This window comes from Calliphora vicina, chromosome 5 (assembly GCF_958450345.1).
Source record: "Calliphora vicina chromosome 5, idCalVici1.1, whole genome shotgun sequence".
Taxonomy (NCBI): domain Eukaryota; kingdom Metazoa; phylum Arthropoda; class Insecta; order Diptera; family Calliphoridae; genus Calliphora; species Calliphora vicina.
The window spans coordinates 57,705,496-57,728,082 of record NC_088784.1 but is presented as its reverse complement, the minus strand read 5'-3'; the positions used below and the strand labels follow the sequence as shown (position 1 = coordinate 57,728,082).

Here is a 22,587-nt window from a genome sequence, read left to right as displayed (position 1 = left end):
ATTTCATTGGGAGTTATTGCATTATGAAATAACTCCCAACAAAAAATTATGATATAACTCCCTATGCGTTAGGAGTTGTTTCATAATGAAATATGTCCTAAATTGTATGAAAAATTTGTTGGGTGTTATTTCATTTTTTCGTGGGGAGTTATTTCATTTGGGAGTTATTTCACGGTACCGCCAACACCATATCGTGATTTTTATACCCTTCACCATGAGTGGCAAGGGTATATAATGTATACATATATAAGTTTGTCATTCCGTTTGTAATTTCTACATTTTTCATTTGTGACCCTACTAAGTATATATATTCTGGATCGTTATAGATAGCGAAGTTGATATAGCTATATCCGCCTGTCCGTCTGTATGTTGAAATCAACTGCTCCCAAATACCTTACAAACATGATTGATACATCAATATATCGGAAATTCTCCCGGGATCGGTTGCTATTTCAAATCGAGAAAATCGGCACACAAATGGCTGAGATATAAGGATATACCGGGACAACATCGATATTTTTTACCAAAAACAATTTTTGGTCATTAATTTTTTTTCACTATTTAAAAAAAAAATGTTTTAAAAACTTAAAAAAAAATTTTAAAAAATATTAAAAGAAAAAATTTTTTCTAATGATTGTTGAAAAATATTAAGGAACGACATTTAACAGTATGTTGAAAAATATGAAAGAACGACATAAATGTACATGTTACTTGCTACATTCAGTAACTGTTGTTACCAGGGATTTTTCAATCACAGTGATTAAATCACAGGAATGGAAATATCGCTCATCTCTAGTACTCATATGTTGAAATTCGGATAGACAATGAGTAAATTTCGGATTTTTTAACCCGAATTGGTTTACTAAGTCGTGTACATATATTATGCATATGTAATATAACACCTATTCAGTGACATATCTTGGCTTAGAAATTCGGATCCACAAAGGCTAATTAAAAAAAATAAAAATTCACCAAATTTTAATTTTCATCAAAAAATTTGTAGAACAAATAAAGTACATATAAATATGTATGAATTAAAATGAAACTAGTATTTTCAATGGGGATTTTTGGGGATATCACAAACTGTTTTTGGGGAATTTCGAAGATGAAAAATTTAAATTTGGGGATAAGTCTTGAAAAAAATCTGGGAACCCTGATTAAAAGTTTTAAATTCGCTTTGATTTGTCTTTCACGAGCGTCTATGACCCTCAAAGCAAAGCAATTCCCTAGCAAGGGGATTTGGATGTTCTAGCAATTTTTCCATTAAAGTGGTATGTTCTAGCAATTTTTAGTTTAAAGTGGAGGATTTGTATTGTAGCAACATTAAGATATTTATTGATATTACCATTTCTAATGTACCAGTAGCACCTGTTATTATTCTTAAGAGTATTGACTGTTTTCTTTGTAGCTTTTCGATATTAGAAGATGAGGCTGTTTCCCATAGCTGGGTGGCAATATAGGATTTATAACTGTTTAAACAAGAGAAACTTATATTCCAAGCCTTGGGCTGACCCACAGTGCTCTGTTCAATGGACAAAAATCAAAAACAAGATCATGTCTTTGATGTTAATGAAATTTATATTTTTCAATAGACAACTAAATAACTCATCCGTGTAGAAAAGACTTTTTTATAAATATCTCTTTTTGTCGTCACTAGATGTCGCTAAAGTTAGTACATTTTCAACATAAATTTTATGGAGAAAAAAATATTTTTTTTATGGTTAACTAAAATCATTGTTATAAGTTCGTTTTAAAAGATATAAACTCGCGATTGGCTGCAAATGAAAGAATATGAATGTGGAATTATGGAAAATTATTGTTTTTGTCAAAAAAGGTTTTACACTTTAATCTGCGCAATTTTTAATAATTAACATTTCTTTTAACTTTTAACTTTTATTGTAAGCCTGAAATTCTAAAACTTTGTTGGAATATTAGTAAAATATATGTTAATCTATGTTGATTGTGTTTTACTATAAAATATCCTTAAGTATTATCTATAAGAAAATGTAATCATTAGTTGTACTTTCGTATGAAAACTATTAAAATTTTGTTTTGTATAAATTACTATTTCGTAAATTTTCAATTTAATGGTTTGGGGAAATAGCTCCAGATTTTTGGTTTTTTATAAAATAATACAGTTTTTTCTTTTAAATGACTAAATGATATTGCGTTATTTAACAAAAGTAGTTTAATGGAATAAAGTGTATTAATAGGTCTTTATTTGGTTCTTGATGTTGTATGTTTTTTTGCTGAAATCCAAAGTTTGATTTAATTTTGAAAAAAACATGTTAATCAATTTAAATTTTTCTTTAATTTTATCTAATGCCAATCTCTTATTTATTATAATGTGAAATCACTATTTGTCCAATTTGACTTTAACTTTAAAAAAAATAGTTTTTGATGGCACCCATAAATAATACATTTTTACCGTAAATGTAAGTAACTCAATAATTGAATATAACCTACATATTCTTAGGTTGAGATAGAAATATGAGCTTGTGCTGATATTAGGAACACTTAAAGTATAATCCAACATCCAGTTTCTAATATTACAGCTGAACCATAAGTCTATCAACATTTGAAAATGTCCGTCCATCCGTCCTTCCGAATTTAGAAAATATATACATTTCAGTATTTTTAAAAAAAGGATATATGGCAGTTATGTTAATCCTTGTTAGAATTGAAATGTTAATAACTAAATTAATCTAATATTATAAGAGAACAATAATTTCTGAAAATTAATAATTTTATTCAGGTTTTGTAATAAAAATTTTCACAAACAACAATAACTTTGTTAAAATGATTATAACCAAATTAGTTCTAAAATAAGAAACGATTTTTATGAATTTTTTAAAAAAAATTAGATGTTATACAGGATATTGAAATCTTGATGTCTTGGAATTATGAATATCCTTCCAATAAAATTTTCATAATTTTGCATCTAATATTATAAGAGAACAATAATTTCTGAAAATTAATAATTTTATAAAGGTTTATAGGTTTTTTAAGGAAAATAATGTATGGCAGCCACTCGAATCCTTGCTGCGATTATAATAAAAAATTTCACAAACAATAATAACTTTATTAAAATGATTATAATCAAATTTTAAAATGTTAGGAGTATAACTGTGAATTTTATTCAAAATTATATGTTCAGGATATATGTGAGGTACCCGTGTCCTTGCACGAATTTTTTCAAGAAATATATTTTTTTCTTAATCTTACCAAAAGGTAATATTCTGCTAATTTTTATTCGTCTGCAATAACTCCTCCTTTTTTTTCCATTGCCTATATGAAAATAAAGCACTGTGTGACCGTGCACCAATGTGCCAGTGAATTTTCAATTTCATTTGTGTTAATTTAGGTTCGATATGATGGGTCCATGTTATAAGACCAAGGTATCTTACATGATTCTGTTCGGGAATTCTGATATTATTTATCTGTATTAACATCTTTACCATCGTAAGGTGTAAATAACGTGGATACTTTTCGTAACATTCAGAAATAATAGTCGGACGTTGATATGGTCCGGACTATAAAGTGGGTGAGGCAAAACTGCCCAACCACTTAATTCTATATAACGGTTTCTTGTCTGGTCGAATATTCTGGTCGTTTTTCTGAAAATGCTCGATTTAAACGAATCAGTTGCGTTTCGTACAGGTTCCAGGTACCCAGTCTCCCTGATTTTGAATGAATCCTGCTGCTCCCAATGATTTTGCAAGCTCTTGCTGAGTTTTACAACAATCTACCTGCACTTCTCTTGTCTAGAACCCGCAGAGGAGACCGATCGACGAGTACGTGGAGATGAATAATGACTCACAATGCTGGTGTAGGGTATATAAAGGTACATGGATTAATAATAATAATAATACAGTATTATACGAAATTAAAATTTATTTACATACAAAAATATTACAACTTGAATATTTGGTAATAAATTTAAGTGATATATAGGGGATTTCACGTCAAGTGAACCAACCAACTTTTAAAATCGATGTCTTCCGATCGGGATGAAATTTGTACCAAGGTTAGACCTATTGGATAGTAATTCAGGCACAATTTTTCAACATGATCGGTCAAGAACTTTCGGAGTTCTTGACCTAACATGTGATTTTTCTCATCCATGTAACTTATTACCTATTGTTCTTAGCAAAATGTGTCCTAAATAGTTTAGATAGCTCCTTCTTCAATATTTCGAAAAAAAATAAAAAAATTGTAATATTTTTTTCTGAAATCAAAAGCTTTTTTGACTTTTTTTTTCAAAATGGCCCCTTTTTTTTAAAATAAAGCTTAGATATTTTCCCTGAGTACCTATTTGGTCGCTTCTAACTTCGAGAGTTCTTGACCGATCTTGTTGACCGATTGTGTCTGAATTACTATCCAATAGGTCTAACCTTGGTGCTAATTTCATCCCGATCGGAAGACATCGATTTTAAAAGTTGATTCACTTGACGTGAAATCCCCCATATATTATTTTATTAATAATAATACAGGATTATACGAATCTTTAATTTATTTACATATGTACATAAAAAAATATTACAACTTGAAAATTTGGTAATAAATTTAAGTGAAATAATATACCTTATTTTATTCAGAATAAGTTAGACATTCAAAAACAGTTTTCAAATAATAACCAAAAAAACTATATGGCTATAGAAGAGGAAAAGTTGAGTTCGAGTTTTGAATTTCTTATATAGATACCAATCAGGAACGAAATAGAAAACTATGATTATATATGAGTAGGTGAGATGAAAAACTCGTTCGTTACAAAAATTAAAAAAAATTGAGATAACCATTGATTCTGGCAGTCCTTTTGGAGCTGCCATATATATATATATTCTTTTCTATATTTTTACATGACTTAAAATTGGAGTTAGCAGCAAAACTTATTTTTTCCATTCATCAGTCATTTTTAAAACTCTCTCATTACAGGTGAGATGAAAAACTCTTTCATATAATACCCTATACCAAGTAAATGAGCAAAAACATTTTTCTTTTAAAATATCAATAATTTATATTCGTGAGTGATTTTCGGAAGTAAGCCTTATACGGGAGCTATGACCAATTATGGTCCAATCACCATGGAATTAGTTCGTGTGACTTATTTCTATATGAAAGTTGTTTATGTTGAATTTTATGTGTATACCAAAATTTTTTAGAGATTTATGAACGTTAAAGTGATTTTCGGACTGATCGTTACAACATTTGGTGACATGAATTTTGTATATATAAAACTTATTTGGAGCGAAATTTGTGTAGATACATATATAAATTAAAAATTTATGACCGATAAAGTCCAATTTCTGGAGGACATTTGTATGGGGCTAGGTGAAATAATGGACCGATTTCAGCCAGTTTCAATAGGCTTAGTCCATGGGACGAAAATTATATGTACCAAATTTGATCAAAATATCTTCAAAATTGCGACCTGTACTTTGCGCACAAGGTTTACATGGACAGCCAGCCACTATGGTGGTGTAGGGTATAAACAGTGAATGTGAAGATTTATCAGTTTAAAAATTCATAATTTTCTTTACTAAAACTTTTAAAAATTTATTTTAATTACTGTTACCATAACTTTAATAATTTAAAATAAATATCAAAATATAGAAAAGTAGAATGATAAAATTTCCTGGAGGGCTATAGTGTGCTGTAAATCTCGTTCGATGATATATGGTTTGTAGTGTTTATAAAAATCCGACTTTTTGAAAAACCAGTTTGTCAGTTATCCGAAAATTTAGAAAACGGGTTTTTCGGTTAACCGACATATATGTGTAAAAAACTTAAAATGTCCTATAAAGTATACACTAGAGTGCCCGCTGAAAACTTTCGTAATGACCTAAAATACCACCAAAAAAATGTTTAGCTTGTTCTAAGAAGGGCAACGATTTAGTTTTTGAGGTGCATTTAAAAGGGGAAAAATGCATTTTTTTGAGTTTTTTTTTTAAAATTTTGCTATTAAGTAATTACTTTTACAATTTAATTTAAAAGAATCGAAGTGTGTACTAATGAGATATAAATGACAAAAATTGGTTAAAAAAGGTTAAAGTTATTAAAAAATCGCCAGGACATTAACGTGTCTCAGGCCACTAGAACAAGAAATATAGGAACAAAATTAACATATTTTGAGAAATATTAAAACAAAAGTTTATTCTTACTTAATAAATATCCATATTTACTTGTATATGAGTTTTTATCTTCATAGGATACAGTTAACATATTCACAGGTATAACCAAAAAAACATATTTTTTTAACGGCAGTTTCAAAAATCCTATTTCAAATTATTAAAAATTTTGTTAAACAAATTTCAGAATTTTTTGATCATCACATGGGTATTTATTTACAACCTAATAGGGAATAAAAATGTGAAAAAAGTATGTCAATACCCACTATACTTTTTCCGTACCTGCGATTTAAATTTTACGATTTTCGAGAAAAACAAATTTTTTGTTATGATTTTTAAGTAAAACTAATTCAGAATACTATAGTCCAGATCAATTTAAATATAGTCTGAATGTTTTACTAAAATCGGAAAACTCTAAGCCTTAAATTTTGAGGGTCAAAAGTAAAATTTTTCTATATTTTTAATTTTTCATGGAGAGATAGCGAAATATTATATGTTTTTGGGCCGATGTTGATGAAATTTAAGAAAAATATAATATGAAGTCTAGTATTTACAATAACAGTACAAAAATGGAAATTAACACTTAAGAGCACTTGGGGTCCAAATGACCCTGAACTTTTAAAATCACGAAAAATACAGTCAATTTGACCCCAAGTGCTCTTAATGGTTAATTTCCATTTTTGTGCTGTTATTGTAAATACTAGACTAATCTCCGATATGCCCGCATTTATATCGGATACTAATTACGCTAGCTACTTAAGTTATACCTTATTAAAAAGCTACATTCTCAAGCAATCCAAATATAAAAAATTTGGATTGCTTGGGGCCTTTAAAATTGCGATTTATATTTATTAATCTAAAAATATTAATCAAAGAGGTCTGTATTAAATCAGCAGTTTAGGTTTAAAATCAGACCAATAATGTGTATACAATGAATATAAAAAATGCAAAACAACATGAGATTTATTAATTTTAGTCCCAAATTTTAAAAATCGGTTAACCGAGTGATAAAATTCGGTTTATGTGTAACAAGTAGGGTTTGGGTTTCCCGGATAATTTTATTTCCCAGGAAACGGGAATGAAAAATTTCATTTCCTTGGTTTCCCGAGAATCCCGGGAAGTAAAAAAGAATATTATTTTACAAAATTGTTTCATTTTATTAAAAGAAAATAAAAAACAATACATAACAATTCAATTTTACTAACATAAAACAAAAAAAATGTTTGATAAAATATTTGGGGATCATTAGTTACTATAAAATTAAATATTAGCGATATTCATGATGTAGAGCTCTTGTCCTGGTAATAGAGCAAAAGTGTCACAAAATTTTATAAATTGTGAATGTAAATTTATAATTCATTGTCGATCAATATTTTAATTGCATTTGTAATGCATTTTTTTAACTTCATTCTTTTAATTTTTCTGTTATACATATTTTTTATTATATTTTTTTTTATAAAATATATTTTAAAATAAAATTGAATTCATTTCCAAAACAAAAATTACATCATATAGTTTAAAAAGTGTAAATAAGTAAAAAAGTATTTCCAATGCATTTTGTTTTTGGTTTCTGCTAAACTGCTCTTTTGTTACTTTGCTAGAGAAAGTACTTTACATTGTGAATACCGCTATTATTTCATACAAATAATGTAATAGTTCGTCATAGAACTATTTTTTTTTAAATTGAGTTTTCAAAATGCATTCAGTAAGTCATTTGACGATTTCTTATTTTAGTGGCAAAGTTTCCAGACACCGAGAAAAATCTTTCGCTTTAAACATGTGGTGGCTTTATCGTTAATAAAGCATTATCGAGCCATTAGCGCCAAATTGTCGTAAGCGACACAACACAAATTTTACAGGAGAAGGTTTTTTTTGATTATTTTGAAATTTATACATAGAATTAAAAATGCTATGATGCGATATAATATAATTTCGTTCAAGCTATTTGTCTATTTTTCAAAAATATTGATAACTTTTGACAATTTAAAATTCATGGAATACTTTATAGAAAAATATGACAACAAATGTTTTTATTTAATTTTTATTTAATGAAATTTCACAGTTATGTAGATTTTTCTATTCAAAATGGAAAAATAAAAACGAATTTTGAAATTTATTATCAGCAATCCCGCAATTCCCAAAAAAGTGTTGAAAAATTCCAAAAATGGTAATTTTTAGTTTTGTGGCTATAATATCCATACCAGAGTCGGGGTTATCGGGACCCTTTACATAACAATTAGAAACATATTGAGGCACCTACAAGCGGTTACTATATTTTGATATCGGATACGCGATTTGAGAATTTTTGCCCTAAAGTTTTATTTTACATAAAAAATAGGTGTTTTTTAAAAGGACCTGGTCCCCTCGGTAACAACAATTTTGAAATTAGTTTTCCTTTAAAATATTTTATGAAAACTTAGCTTTCAGAAAGTAGAAATTCCTTATACATCCTCTTAGAAATTTTTTGCGATAACTTAAAAAGAAAAAAGTTCTTTTTTCCCAAAAAAAATATCGAAAAATCGTTTTTTAAAATTTTTTTAAATTCAAATGCATATAACTTTGGACTTAGTCATTATTTTTAAACAGCTCTTTTTTGATTTGACACATACATGTGTTGTTAGTCCAATAAAGGAAAACTGGAGAAAATCGGGAAATATCTGGACGCTGTTATCAAAAAACTGGAGTAGGGTTGGTACAAATGTTGAAAATTTAATTTTCAAATGCGAATATCTCCTAAGCTATAATAGATAATTTATAGCTACGACGAGGTTTTTTGTAGTGCTCGATGAGAAGATTCTACATGTATAATGTTTTTGAAATCGGAACTCAAACCAAGAAATAATATCGTTTTAAAAATGTAACATACCCGAGGTGGCCCCTGGTGAGTCCATGAGGTCCATGTTCAAAACTTAAACTCGACAACACTTCTTTTTTGCGCATGTGAAATTTCATTCAAACCAATCTAACCATGTAGAAGTTACAGATTTATTTCCCTCTTTTTTTTCTATACCACTGTGTGTACGATAAAATTAGTTTACAGTAAAATATAAACATTGTCTTACGATAAAATCTTACCCCATATATTTTTGATGTTATTAATTATTTTGATATTCTGAGAACGCTAAAACATCAGTCGGTCCATAAAATTTTAATTTCTGCATTAAAACAAAAATTTTAAAAATGTCGCTTACGATAATTTGGCGCTAAGGGCTCGTTATAAAGACAATCTAAATGTTTTCTCCGATTGCTACTTGCTTCAAATAAAGCTAATTCCCGCTTAAAACGACTTTCAGCATTTGATTTTAAATGTTTAGGATTTTCTTTTTCAATATTGATTGAATAATCTAATTCGTTTTTAAAATTTTGCTCCATTTATATTTCGGAAACATCATCATCATCGCTTTGAACTGATGAGGGAACATTGCGGTCAAATAGGCGTATGTATGAACATTGTCTTTTTTATTATAATTTAGCTTATTATGTTGTGAAGTTATTAGGAAATTTACATAAGTCCGCTGTTATATTGTTTATTAACTTTACATTTTATTGCAAGAACCATTTTTTGAGAAATGGTAGAATTTTTAGATAAGAGCTGTTCATAAAGAGTGTTCATCATAGCAAAATGTCGGCTTAATGCTTCTACTGTATCCTTAATGGGGTTTAAAACCTCCACTAATATTTGGAACAAGCCATTCATCAAACAGAGATATTATATTTAAATGTATTAAAGTATTTTTAATTCCCGGTAAATCCCGGGAATTCCCGAGTGTTGCATTTCACCTCATATCTAATCTACTAGTTGTTGTCTGCATAAAATTGAGTTAGATTAATTCATTTAGTTAAAATTTTTACCAACCCCAGTCCTTTTTTCTTACAGCGGATTCACATCTTACCAGATTTTAGTTCGATAATTTTAACTATGTATCAGTGTATTGGAAATACATTTTCAGTAGTTTATGAAATTACTAATCCGTTAGTTAATTCTAGGAAATTGTAAACGAATGGTCTGTCTCTTAAAAAATTAAAGCAAAGTGTGCGTTATTTTATGTATTAACAGCTGCATTACCTTACGTTTGTCGTCATTAAATCATTTTTATTTTAATTTTTGTATTCATTGCTCTTTATATAAGTTGCCACATAATACAACATCTGAAGCAGATAACTACATTTGCCGACGTCAATGTTTTTGTATTTCTTTTTTTTGCAGTTCCACAGTTTAGTGTTTCTCTAAAAAAAATCATATTCATCTTCTTGTTGTCGTTCTCCATCTTCAGTGAAGTTCAAGTAAAGAGTTGTAGATCCTAGATGGAAAGAAAACCCCACCATATATGGTCATAACATATGCCAATAACACAATGAAAAAAGGGATTGTTTAACTAGAAACGAATATTAATTTAATTTTCCTTATTCTTCTTTTTTCACTTTTTGTTGCAGTTGTTTTTATTTTTTCTTCTTAATACTAATTAACTAGAAAATGATACACGAGTATTTATATTAGGGGTGTATGTATGTAATTGTTTATGAAAGGAAAATACATACATATATAATAATATTGGTACCAATATTTGTAATCGAAGTGAGCCTTATGTGAGATTTATGTCAAATTGATAGTATAAACTTTAACCCTCTAACAGGAAAGACCGTAAAAATTATCCGATGAAGATAATAATTTGTTTTCAAGTAGATATATGTAGTCAATAGAACCGTAAGTTTTCATTTTTAGGTGAAAAAAACATTCTCAACGAACTCCAGGTAAACAATAGTGAAGACCGTATGTAGATGGCCTTTGCATGTATGGACCGATCCCATTGAAATTAGGTTGCGTGATTTGTGTCTATGTGAAAGTTATTCATCGTGAATTTTGTATGTATACCATAATTTTTAACAGATGTATACACTTAAAAGTGATTTCGGAAACGTGTCTTATATGGTAGCTATGACTAATTATGGACCGATCATAATAAAATTTGGTGACATGAATTTTGAATATATAAAACTTATTTGGAGCGAAATTTGTGTAGATACATATGTACATAAATCAAATATTTATGACCGATAAAGACCAATTTCAGGAGGACATTTGTATGGGGGCTAGGTGAAATAATGAACCGATTTCAGCCAATTTCAATTGTCCTTGGGCCGAACAAATTATATGTACCAAATTTTATTATGATTTGTCCATAATTAGTCATAGCTCCCATATAAGACCCGCTTCCGAAAATCACTTTAAAGTGCATAAATCTCTTAAAAATTATGGTATACATACAAAATTTATGATGAATAACATTCATATAGACACAAATCATACGACCTAATTTTATGGTGATCGGTGCATAAATGGATTTGTAATCCAGTAGGTCGTTTCTGTATTTCTCGCATCGGAAAACTTCTCACATGAAGTGTGAAACAAAAAATTCCAGCGTTTCTCGATGTGCGAGAAAAAAGTGTTTCTGTATTTGAATGCGAAAACAGACAACACAGATTCTGTTCTTACTGGAATATTTCCAGTAATTAAGTGTCAAATGCAAGACAAACATCAACGAAAGTAAGAAATTATAATAAAACCAAAACAGTGAGAGGCTAAAAAAATTTAAAATGACAAAATATAACAATTGTGTTTTATTGATTGTCATCATTTAAATATAAAACAAAAAGTAAAGTGTGGCGCTTATAACTGCTGAATTTAAAAAAATAATTTGGAAACACATTTTTGCGATTTTAATGCAATGGGTGTGCTTTTTTCGGGTTGGTAAGTTTCGATTTTTTTTCTCCTATTCAATATCTACAACTTTGCTTCAGCCACAAAAGAGATATTCCGTATGGTATACCAAGATATAACCATGTTAAAATATAGAAAAAGTGATAAAAATCCACCTTGAGCAAACAAAAATCGTATGGCCATTAAATTATTATGGCAACTTTACAAAACTAATGATGCAGAAGTTCTTATTTTTTGGGCTACTTTCATGTGCAATTGTCAGAATTGAGTCCCTAAGCAATGAACTGAAAAATGTTGTACTGTGATATTCATAAATAATTGTTTATATCATATTTGAAATATTTTCTATAGTTTTATATCACATACATATAAAAAAAAGCGATCAAGTTAGTTCGGTGCGAAAACTTTTTAGCGATTGTGAATTGATTTGAATCGTATTTGTCCGTTGTCTAAATGTTGATGTTCTCAATAATTGTAAAAAGTTATACCCCAAATATATATATTTATGCACATAGTATGTGAAACTGTAAGTTTTTATATATGTATGTACATATATTTTTATCAGTAATTTTGTATGTATTAAGTACATATGTATGCATGAGTATTTGCAAGTACGAACAAATAAGTTTAAATACATGTAAGTACATTTTCATTACATTAATACAACGATTACACTATGGAACAAAATAAAGTTACGCTTTCATCAAAATGTATTGTACAATATGGAAATAAAATCCGATTTCTACAGTTAAAAAAAAATCAACCTTAAGAAAATTTTTCATTTTATTTTTGCCGACAGTGTAAATCCATACTAACTTATGGTTGTTATGGACATTTTTCGTATAACTAAACTTCATGGCTTCTTCTTTCATTTCAGTTTGCAATGAGCAGACTAAAGTAAAAAAACAAATAAATTGAAATAAGGAATAAAGAATTTCATGTGGGTTTTCATTTGTAGTACGTGTTATTGAAATAATGAGTTAGATAAACGCTCTCTCTCATGTGCAGCAACAACTGTTTATTTATCTTATTGAATTATCATGTTTTCGATCAATTGGAATTCAAATTCTAAAATAATCAATCCCTATTTATACCGGTCTATGCTACTTAAGGGAATAGTTCAATAGACTATTATCGGCCTACACAACATTGTCAACCATGACAGTTAAAGGAAAAAATATTACAATGTTAATAAATTAAAATAATTTGTTTAACTATCTTCTTTATGATCAGCAGTAAAACATTGTAATGAGATCATAAATGACCAAACAAAATGTTATTGTGGAAATTACTTATTTTTTAATTAATTTAAAGCAAATTTCGGATTTGGCCTTTTTGGCAAACTTTTTTAAATTGAACAAAAACCATAAAAATAATACTTGGTTACTATGATAATAGTACTTTCTAACCTCTTAATGCTCTATATAGAACGGGATCACAAAGACTTTCTATATAATACAAAGAAATTATTACCCTTTCTTAATGGCTTCAATTATAATTGAACTATAGTTCATGTTTGGTTTTATATTAGATCTTCAACAGCTCAATGAAAATCCGCTAAAGAAATTTGTTTAGTAATGAGACACCTATCACACTTCAGGATTTTTATACCCTACACCCTAGTGGAGAGAGTATTATTCGTTTGTGCAGATGTTTGTAACGCCGAAAGTCTAGCACCCACCTTAAAGCATGCCGATCGACTCAGAATCACTTTCTGAGTCGATTAAACAATGTCCGGCTGGATGGCTGACTGTCCATGTAAACCTTGTGCGCAGAGTACAGGTCGCAATTTTTAATATATTTTGATGAAATTTGGTACATATAATTTGTTCGGCACAAGAACGGAGCATATTGAAATTTTTGCTCCAAATAAGTTTTATATATACGGAATTCATGTCACCAAATTTTATTGTGGTCGATCCATAATTTGTCATAGCTGTCATATAAGACCCGCTTCCGAAAATCACTTTAAAGTGCTTAAATCTCTTTAAAATGTTGGTATATATAAAAAATTCATGATAAATAACTTTCATATAGACATAAATCACACGACCGAATTTCATGGAGATCGGTCCATAATTGGTCATAGCTGCCATATAAGGCCCACTTCCGAAAACCACTGACGAATATACCGCTTAACTTTATATGGCAATAATATAGCTAATAGTCCGCCAAACTTTTTTTGGAAAAAATATAGAAAGAAAAAATTGTTTCCCTTTTCTATAATAACTTCCAAGGACTCGTAATTTTTCACTAACAATATTTAGGAAAGTTGTAGCTACTCTGAACTCAATGCTTCTATGTAGAGCTGTATTATTTACTCAGCTGAGGTGTTGTCGAGTTGATTTACAGTCATTTAGCTTCGTAGGCGGAATGGAGATCAGTGGGTGGACCATCAAAGTCTCACATTTAAAAATGCATTTATGATTTGTATGTCTTATAAATATCGATATCGAACCAACATTTTACACAAATCAGTTATACTGGATTCTATGATCATCAGTCCATAATTGCACATATAAAATCCACTTTATAGAATAACTATAAAAGCCATAAAACTCTTGTAAATAAAATTATTTAGATTGATACCAACGTACAAACGTAATTGGCTATACCTGTCATGTAAGGCCCAAATCCGAAAAATACTTTAACGTTCATAAATATCGATATTGATAAAAAGTTGAACACACATTTATTCAAGTATATATCAATCTTATTACTAGATTTTGAGACTATCAAACGATAATTATGCATCGGTCCTTCATAAGGCCCACGTCCTGAAAATTACAATATGGGGAGTATTTTGATTTTGTTATTCCGTTTGTACCATAATGAATTATTGGCCGTAGGCCCACTATAAATTTTTTGCTCTTTATAAAAAGATGCCTGTCTGTCTGTTGAAGACACAATAGGTCCTAGAGGGACCGACTTACAGGGATGAAATTTTCCCGAAAATATTCTTTGTTGATCAGAAATGCTTAGTGTTGAAAATGGGCATAATTCGTCCAACCAAATAAATTATAGAACATAATGTTCTACCTAATACATATGTACATATAAGTTGAATCGATAAAAATAGATTGATATTTGTTTTGTACATCTTTTATCTTGTATATATATTAGGGTATTCAATCGATTAACCGTTAATCGGTTAACCGATTAATTTTTGGCGGTTAACTGTTCGAATAATTTAAAATTGCCGATTTTCAAATAACAAATAAACCGATTAATTTGTGTCGATTAATCGATTAACCGAAATTACTTTTTTTTTGCACTTTAGCATACATATTTTTTTGTATTTATTTTTCCGTATCAATGAAGAAACAAATTTCAATTAATTAATTTACAAGTATTTGAAACTTTGTTTGTATTTACATGTATATACGAAATTATTTTTTATCAGAACTTTACGAAACTATTAAAAGTATTCAATATCTAACACAATCCAAAAAGGACTCCAATGGTATAATTAAAAAAAGAACTGATATATTGGATATTCCTTATCACGATTTAGATTTCTCCAACAATACATCAGCGAGAGAATTTGTTCAAGTCAAGTTTTATTAAATCTAAAGAAAAAATAGTTTTAAAGAAAATCATTTAAATTATATTGTTTTTTTAAATGATTATTTCTGAAGTTTTCAATAAAACTCTAAAAAAACTCACATGTGTATACAAAAAGGATCTCAAATACCATATTTGCTATTTTTTGGATGAATTGTTTTGTTTTTTTTTATGTATTTGTACACAAAATTCGTTGTTGTATTTTCAATTTAAAATTAAAATAAAAATTATTCGGTTAATCGAATAATTTTAAATTAACCGATTATTAACCGAATAAATCTAAACCCCGATTAATTATTTGCTCGATTAACCGATTAAACCAGAAACCCGATTAATTGAATACCCTAATATCTATAAAAGTCATTCATAATGTAGTATAATCATTCCTTAATTTCTGTCAGTGTTTTAATAATAAACGAAATGAAATGAAAGTGAATTTCATTCTAAATTAAATCAATTTCAATTTCGTTGTCACGGACACACACAGAAAATTATTTTTGTTCACTTACAAGAATCATATGCGTACTGTTCGTATGCTTCGTACAATAAAAACAAACATCAAACAATAACAACAACAAATTATTATTATTTGTAAGATTCAAACCAACATATGGAAGTGTGCAGATACAAATACAAATAAATACGCCATCTGAACAATGTATAGAATTTATTTTAAATTAGAATGAACAAAAAGCGAAAAAAAAATCAGCTGTTGTCTAGAGACTCACTCACTCACGCACGCACACAAAGGGAGCATGGGAGGGCAATGTGAGCGTCACTTTAACGCGACATGGGGTTTCTATGGCACCACAATGAAAACAGAATTTCAGTTTCATTTTGCTGGAAATACGCGAGGGTGTGTCTGTTGTTCTTGTAAGATTTTTCCGTAGATACACTAGTTTATCATTTCAACATTTCAATAAAAGTCAAACATTTGTAGGGAAAAATGCCAAATTTATCGAAATTCATACAATTAAGAGGTGACTACTGAGAGTGATATTTATTTACTCGCACATAAATTCATATTTATAAATAATTCTTTATATAACTTTGCACATGTACTTGAGTTTATTAGAAATTAAATAAATTTAATATAAAAATATTAATTACTTATCAATAGGTTTGGAAACTCAATTAATAAAAAGCACATTACGTCGCTACTCATCGGCACCAGCCAATGCACAATTTCGTGAAATTCTCTCCGATCAAATAAAATCGATTAAAGATGCTGGCACATTTAAATCAGAACGCATTATCACTTCATCCCAGAGTACGCAAATTACAGTCGAGGGCAGCAACAAACAGATTTTAAATTTCTGCGCCAACAATTACTTGGGTTTAGCTGTAAGTACATGCATATTTACATATTGATTATATTATTAATTTTATTTGATTAATTATTCACATATGCCTACATTCATTTTAAATTTTCTTTTCTTTTAAGAATCATCCTGAAGTGGTGAACTACTCACGCGATATAACTGCAAAATATGGTGCTGGTTTAAGTTCTGTACGTTTCATCTGCGGTACTCAAGACATTCACAAGAATTTAGAAAAGAAACTGTCCCAATTCCACGGCCGCGAGGATACCATACTCTATGCTTCGTGTTTTGATGCCAATGCTGGTCTCTTCGAGGCCATTTTAACACCCGAAGATGCTGTATTTTCCGATGAATTGAACCATGCCTCCATTATTGATGGCATTCGTTTGTGCAAGTCCCAGAAACACCGTTACAGGCATCGTGATTTAAGCGGTAAGTTTCAAAAATAATAACAATTTTAGACTGTCATTTAATACTATTTTAAAAGAAACTTGGCAATAGATACATTGCAATAAAATATACAAGATATTAAAGTGCATACAAAAATTGTCTAACACCCACCATAAAGTATACTGATAGACTCAGAATCACTTTCTTCGTTCCAAAATAGTTGTATGTATATATATTGAAATCGTGTCACGACCTTTCACCTCCATATCTTGAGTAGCGGACACGTCTAGACATTCCTGTTTTTATTTTAATAGGCAGTCTTTTATACCCTTCACCTTCGTGAGAATTGAATATATAAGTGTGTCATTCCGTTTGTAATTTCCACAATATAATTTTCCGACCCTATAAAGTATATATATTCTGGATCCTTATAGATAGCGGATTTGATTAAATCATGTCCGTCTGTCTGTTGAAATCAATTTTCTGAAAACCCCAGATATCTTTGGGATCCAAATCTTCAATAATTCTGTCAGACATGCTTTCGAGAAGTTTACTATTTAAAATCAGCAAAATCGGTCCACAAATGGCTGAGTTATGAGGAAAAAACGAGGACAACCTCCATTTTTTAAATATATATGGATTACTAAGTCATTAATATGGAAAATATGGATATCTAATGATAGATATTTCAAAGACCTTTGCAACGACGTATATATGTAGGACCATATTATGTTGGACCTACAATGGGTCAAAATTTTTTAACCCGAATTTTTTTTCACCAAAAAAAAATTTTAAAATTAAAAAAAAGAAAATTTTAAATTTAAAATATCAATTCGATAAACAAAATTTCCAAAAATGAAAAAACAACTTTGGACAAAAAAAATAAATTTTGTTTACCTAAAAATATTTAAAATTTGTATTTTGAAGTATAATTTGGTGAAGGGTATATAAGATTCGGCACAGCCAAATATAGCTCTCTTACTTGTTTATACTGAATAATCACAAGCATTAAAATCTTACTAGTATTAGATAAGTTCACATCAAAAATGGAAATTGCTGACTTTACCCATATTAAAGCATTTATAATTTCTTACCTAATTAATATAATTTTTAACATCTGTCTGCAGATTTGGAAAGCCAATTGAAATCTTCAAATGCTCGCATTAAGTTAATTGTTACCGATGGTGTCTTCTCTATGGATGGAAACATTGCTCCTCTAAAGGATATTGTTGCTCTGGCTAAACAATACAATGCTTTGACATTTATCGATGAATGCCATGCTACTGGTTTCTTCGGTAAAACGGGTCGTGGTACTGAGGAATATTACGACATTATGGGCAGTGTTGATATTATCAATTCCACCTTGGGTAAAGCTTTGGGTGGTGCAGCTGGTGGCTATACCACCGGTCCTAAGGAACTTATTTCATTTTTGAGACAAAAATCTCGGCCATATCTATTTTCGAATACCTTGCCACCATCTGTTGTCGCTACCGGCACAAAGGTTATCGATATGTTATTGTCATCCAGTGAACTTACCGCAAAGGTGCAAACCAACACCAAACACTTTAGGGAAGCTATGACCAAGGCTGGTTTTACTATTGGTGGTGAAAATCATCCCATTTGTCCCGTCATGTTGGGTGATGCCCGTTTGGCTTCGATCTTTGCTGATGAAATGTTAAGTAAGTATAATATATAATTGTTTACAAAATACTAGTGGCATTTTTAATAATTTCTTTATTTATCTTGCAGAACGTGGCATTTATGTGATCGGTTTCAGTTTCCCAGTTGTACCCAAGGGCAAGGCTCGCATTCGTGTACAAATTTCTGCAGCTCATACTAAAGATGATATCGACCATGCCATTTCCGCTTTTACGGAAGTTGGAAAATCTCTTAATGTTATTCAGTGAAATTGAAATGAAACTGAATTCAAATTGGCTTTAAGCTATCTTGTGCATTTATTTTATGTAGTTGTTGTATTAGTATCAATAAATTTATAAAATAGTTTGGTGTTTAACCATATTATTACTGTTTATTTATTTTAGTTGTTTTAATAAAATTTGGTCATTTATAAAAACTACAAACTACATTTTGAGTGGGTTACTGAAAACACAATTGATTTTTGCATGGAGATCGAGCCACATCGAGATTCACATACCGGTTACATAGAGTTAATTACCTTATAAGCTAACTTTCTCGCATCCCACTATGCGACCAAATAGGTCTTAAAGGAAAAGACCTAAGCTTTCTTCAGAGAGAAAAAAAAGGGCCCATTTAAAAAAAGTCAAAAAAGTTTTTGATATTGCCAAAAAAAATTAAAAATTGTATATCTTACAAAATATTTTTACTTTCATATGTGTTCCACTCGCATCCCACTAAGTGACCAAATAGGACTTAAAGGAAAATAACTAAGCTTTCTTTCTAGCAAAAAAAATTTAAAAAAGGGCCCATTTTGAAAATAAAGTTCGAATATGCAAAAAAAAGTCAATAATTGTATGTCTTGAGTAACAAAATATTTATTTTGATAGATATCTCACTAACATCCCACTAAGCGAACTAAAATATTTTAAAGGAAAACACTAACTCTTTTGAGCAAAAAAAAAAATTAAAAAGGGCCCATATTGGAAAACAATTTCAATTTTGCAAAAAAAAATAAAAAAAATTGTATGCTTTGCTTTACAAAATATTTATTTTGATAGATATCCCACTTGCATGCCATTAAGCGACCAAAAGGGTAATCAAGGAAAATATTTCAGCTATTTGAGCTAAAAAAAAATAAAAAAGGGTCCATTTAAAAAAAAAAACTCAACAAAGTTTTTGATTTTGCAAAAAAATTCAAAAATTTTATGTTTTGATTTACAAAACATTTATTTTGATAGATATCGAACTCGCATCCCACCAAGCAACCAAATAGGCCTTCAAGGAAAATATCTAAGGCCCTAATAATTGTATATAAAACAAAAACAATTTTTTAAAATTTTTGAAATTTTGTTTTTGCTTTCCATATAAATATCACTTTGGTGACGTGATTTACAAAATTAGGGCCTAAGTTTTATTTAAAAAAAAAGTTTTTAATTTCGGAAAAAAAATATTAAAATTTTTGCTAAGTAAAATAGATAATAAGTTCAATGGATAAGAAAAAACACCTGCCTCTAATTCAGAGAGTTCTCGACATCGATTTCAAAAGTTCAGTTGACATGAAATGCCCCACATATATTCTGGGTTATTTGACGCTTCTGTGCAGACAGCACAGCTTACTTTACATCCCAAGTATTCTAGCGTGAAATCAATTGTCACTTAAGTGTCTCTAAGTAATCTAGAGTGTAGTCACTTGAAATGTTTATTTTGTCTTGCACCTTTTTGTGAGTAGTTCGTACAAACTAGTTTTATACAAATTGTGTTGATATAATTCTCATACAGTTTAAATTCTTTTTGCATCCCATGTAACCTAGCATGATGTCAATTGTCACTTTAGTGTCTATAAGTAACCTTGAGTGTATTCACATTAAACATTTATTTAGTACTGCAATTTAAAAAGTAGTTATTTTACCCACCACAAGTAATTATTGGAGAGTTGTCCGTGAAAGCAATTGGTTATTAGATTTTTTTTAACTGAGTATTTGAGGTCCAAAATCACCCCTATATGTTAAAATAATTAGTTACGTAGCTGATCAAGTAACCAGTTAGGTAGCTAAATAACTGATTCTATGTAACCGGTATGTGAATCCAATGACTACTTTGGACCAGTTATCAGACAGTCTCATTGTAATCCAAAAGGATTACATGCACATGTTAAAAAACTAAAAGTTGTTACTAGTTAGTAACAATTGTTACTGGAAAAGCGTTCATTAACTGAAAAAACTTGCAAGTAGAGAAAAAATCAAGAGCGTATAAAATTTAGAGAGTGTTCTCTCCTTGCAAACTATTACAAATTCTATTTTTTGAACTCGTAATAGTTAGCAGCTTATATTTCATATGTTTTGTGTTATTGTTTATTTGCAATTTTATTTTTGTGGTGAAAAAATGTCAAAAAAAAGAATTTTCAATAAAATTGAAGAAAATGTGAGTATCTATACATTTTAAAAGGAATAAAATAAGAAAATTGTGTGTATAAAACAATTGTTACTGGAAAAGCATTCATTTACTTTTTACTTTATTTTATTTAAGAGAGTAATTTTGTAATTTTTGATTTTATTCTCTCGTTGCAAGTATTTACTGGGAAAGTAAATGAACAGTCTTAAAATAAGTAGTTCGGGATAGTCTCCTAGAACTGCACAATTACATTTACGGTTATTGGACTGTAACTAATAGTAAAACAGACAGTCTCTTGGTTATCTACATGGTGTAATGATATACAAGGTGACATTAATCAAACAGCTGATTATTTTTTTGCTCGAGTTTGTTTACAACTTCAATCTTGAAAAATTTTTTTTTGCTGTAGTTTGTATACATTATGTCAGTTGTTTTGACACTATAAAAGTTATTTGTTTTTGTATTGTTGTATTTGTTGCCGTAACGCATACACCTTATAATCATTACGCCATGGTTATCTATGTAGCGTCAATTAACTTCCGCTTAGGACATCCACATGTTAAAATAAATAGCCACGTAGTTAATTAGGTATGCAGTGGTTATGTTAAATTACTAATTAGGGTAAGTCACCGAACTGCTGGATAGTTACACAATATTATTTTGAACTCTTTTGTCATGTTTTCTCAAAGAAATAAAACGCTAAATATGCCATTTCCATAAAATCTAAATACATCCTTAAAAAGGAAACTTTCCCATTTAGCGGCTATAGAACTAACACACGTTCCCAACCAAATAAATTTATGGAAAGGTTTTATGTAATAAAGTTGTTTTTGGTAACAGACATTTATTTATTTCTCTTTATTGATCAAATGTGCACAAAATATCAATCTAGAAAGCATGTGAAAAAACTCCAAATATAAACTTAAACCAAAGACAACCCAAAAAAATGTCAATTGACATCTTGCCATGTTTGATTGCTTGTGTTGACATTGTGAACGAACGATCGATTGATGTTGCCAATGACAGATGCATTTGCATACTGGTCGTATATTTTGTGCTGTACTGTTTTCACATCCACATACATGTATAAGTAGATAGGCACAGTATGACAACATCCGTTGTTGTACTTTTATGTATTCCCAAGTTACAGCAAAACGGGGCATGTGCCAACCACGTATGAATTTCTACTCGAAGTTTATAACACAAATCAAAGTTTAGATTTTTTTGTATACCCTACATCACCATAGCTCTAAATTTTCAGAGTAAGAGAGATTTTGCCAAATATGTTTGTAAGTAAACTGGATTAAGCACATTTAATAAACAATAATATGACATTGAATGCAAAATATTTTCCTCTAAACTGCATTTTTTGGCTCTAGCTTGTGAAAATGTACACGTAAATACTGAAGAGCATTATACGGTCGGGCTTAGCCAA

The 22,587-nt window shown here is 29.5% G+C and overlaps 1 protein-coding gene across 1 annotated transcript; it reads left to right on the top strand.

Moving 5' to 3' along the window:
- The first annotated feature begins 16,235 nt into the window (after nt 1-16,235).
- Nucleotides 16,236-19,142, top strand: Gcat (Glycine C-acetyltransferase). The gene is made up of 5 exons (XM_065513140.1): nt 16,236-16,391; nt 16,532-16,755; nt 16,856-17,165; nt 18,251-18,802; nt 18,873-19,142. The coding sequence occupies exons 1-5, from the start codon at nt 16,358-16,360 to the stop codon at nt 19,028-19,030; spliced, it is 1,278 nt and encodes a 425-aa protein (XP_065369212.1). The 5' UTR covers nt 16,236-16,357; the 3' UTR covers nt 19,031-19,142.
- Nucleotides 19,143-22,587: the final 3,445 nt, after the last annotated feature.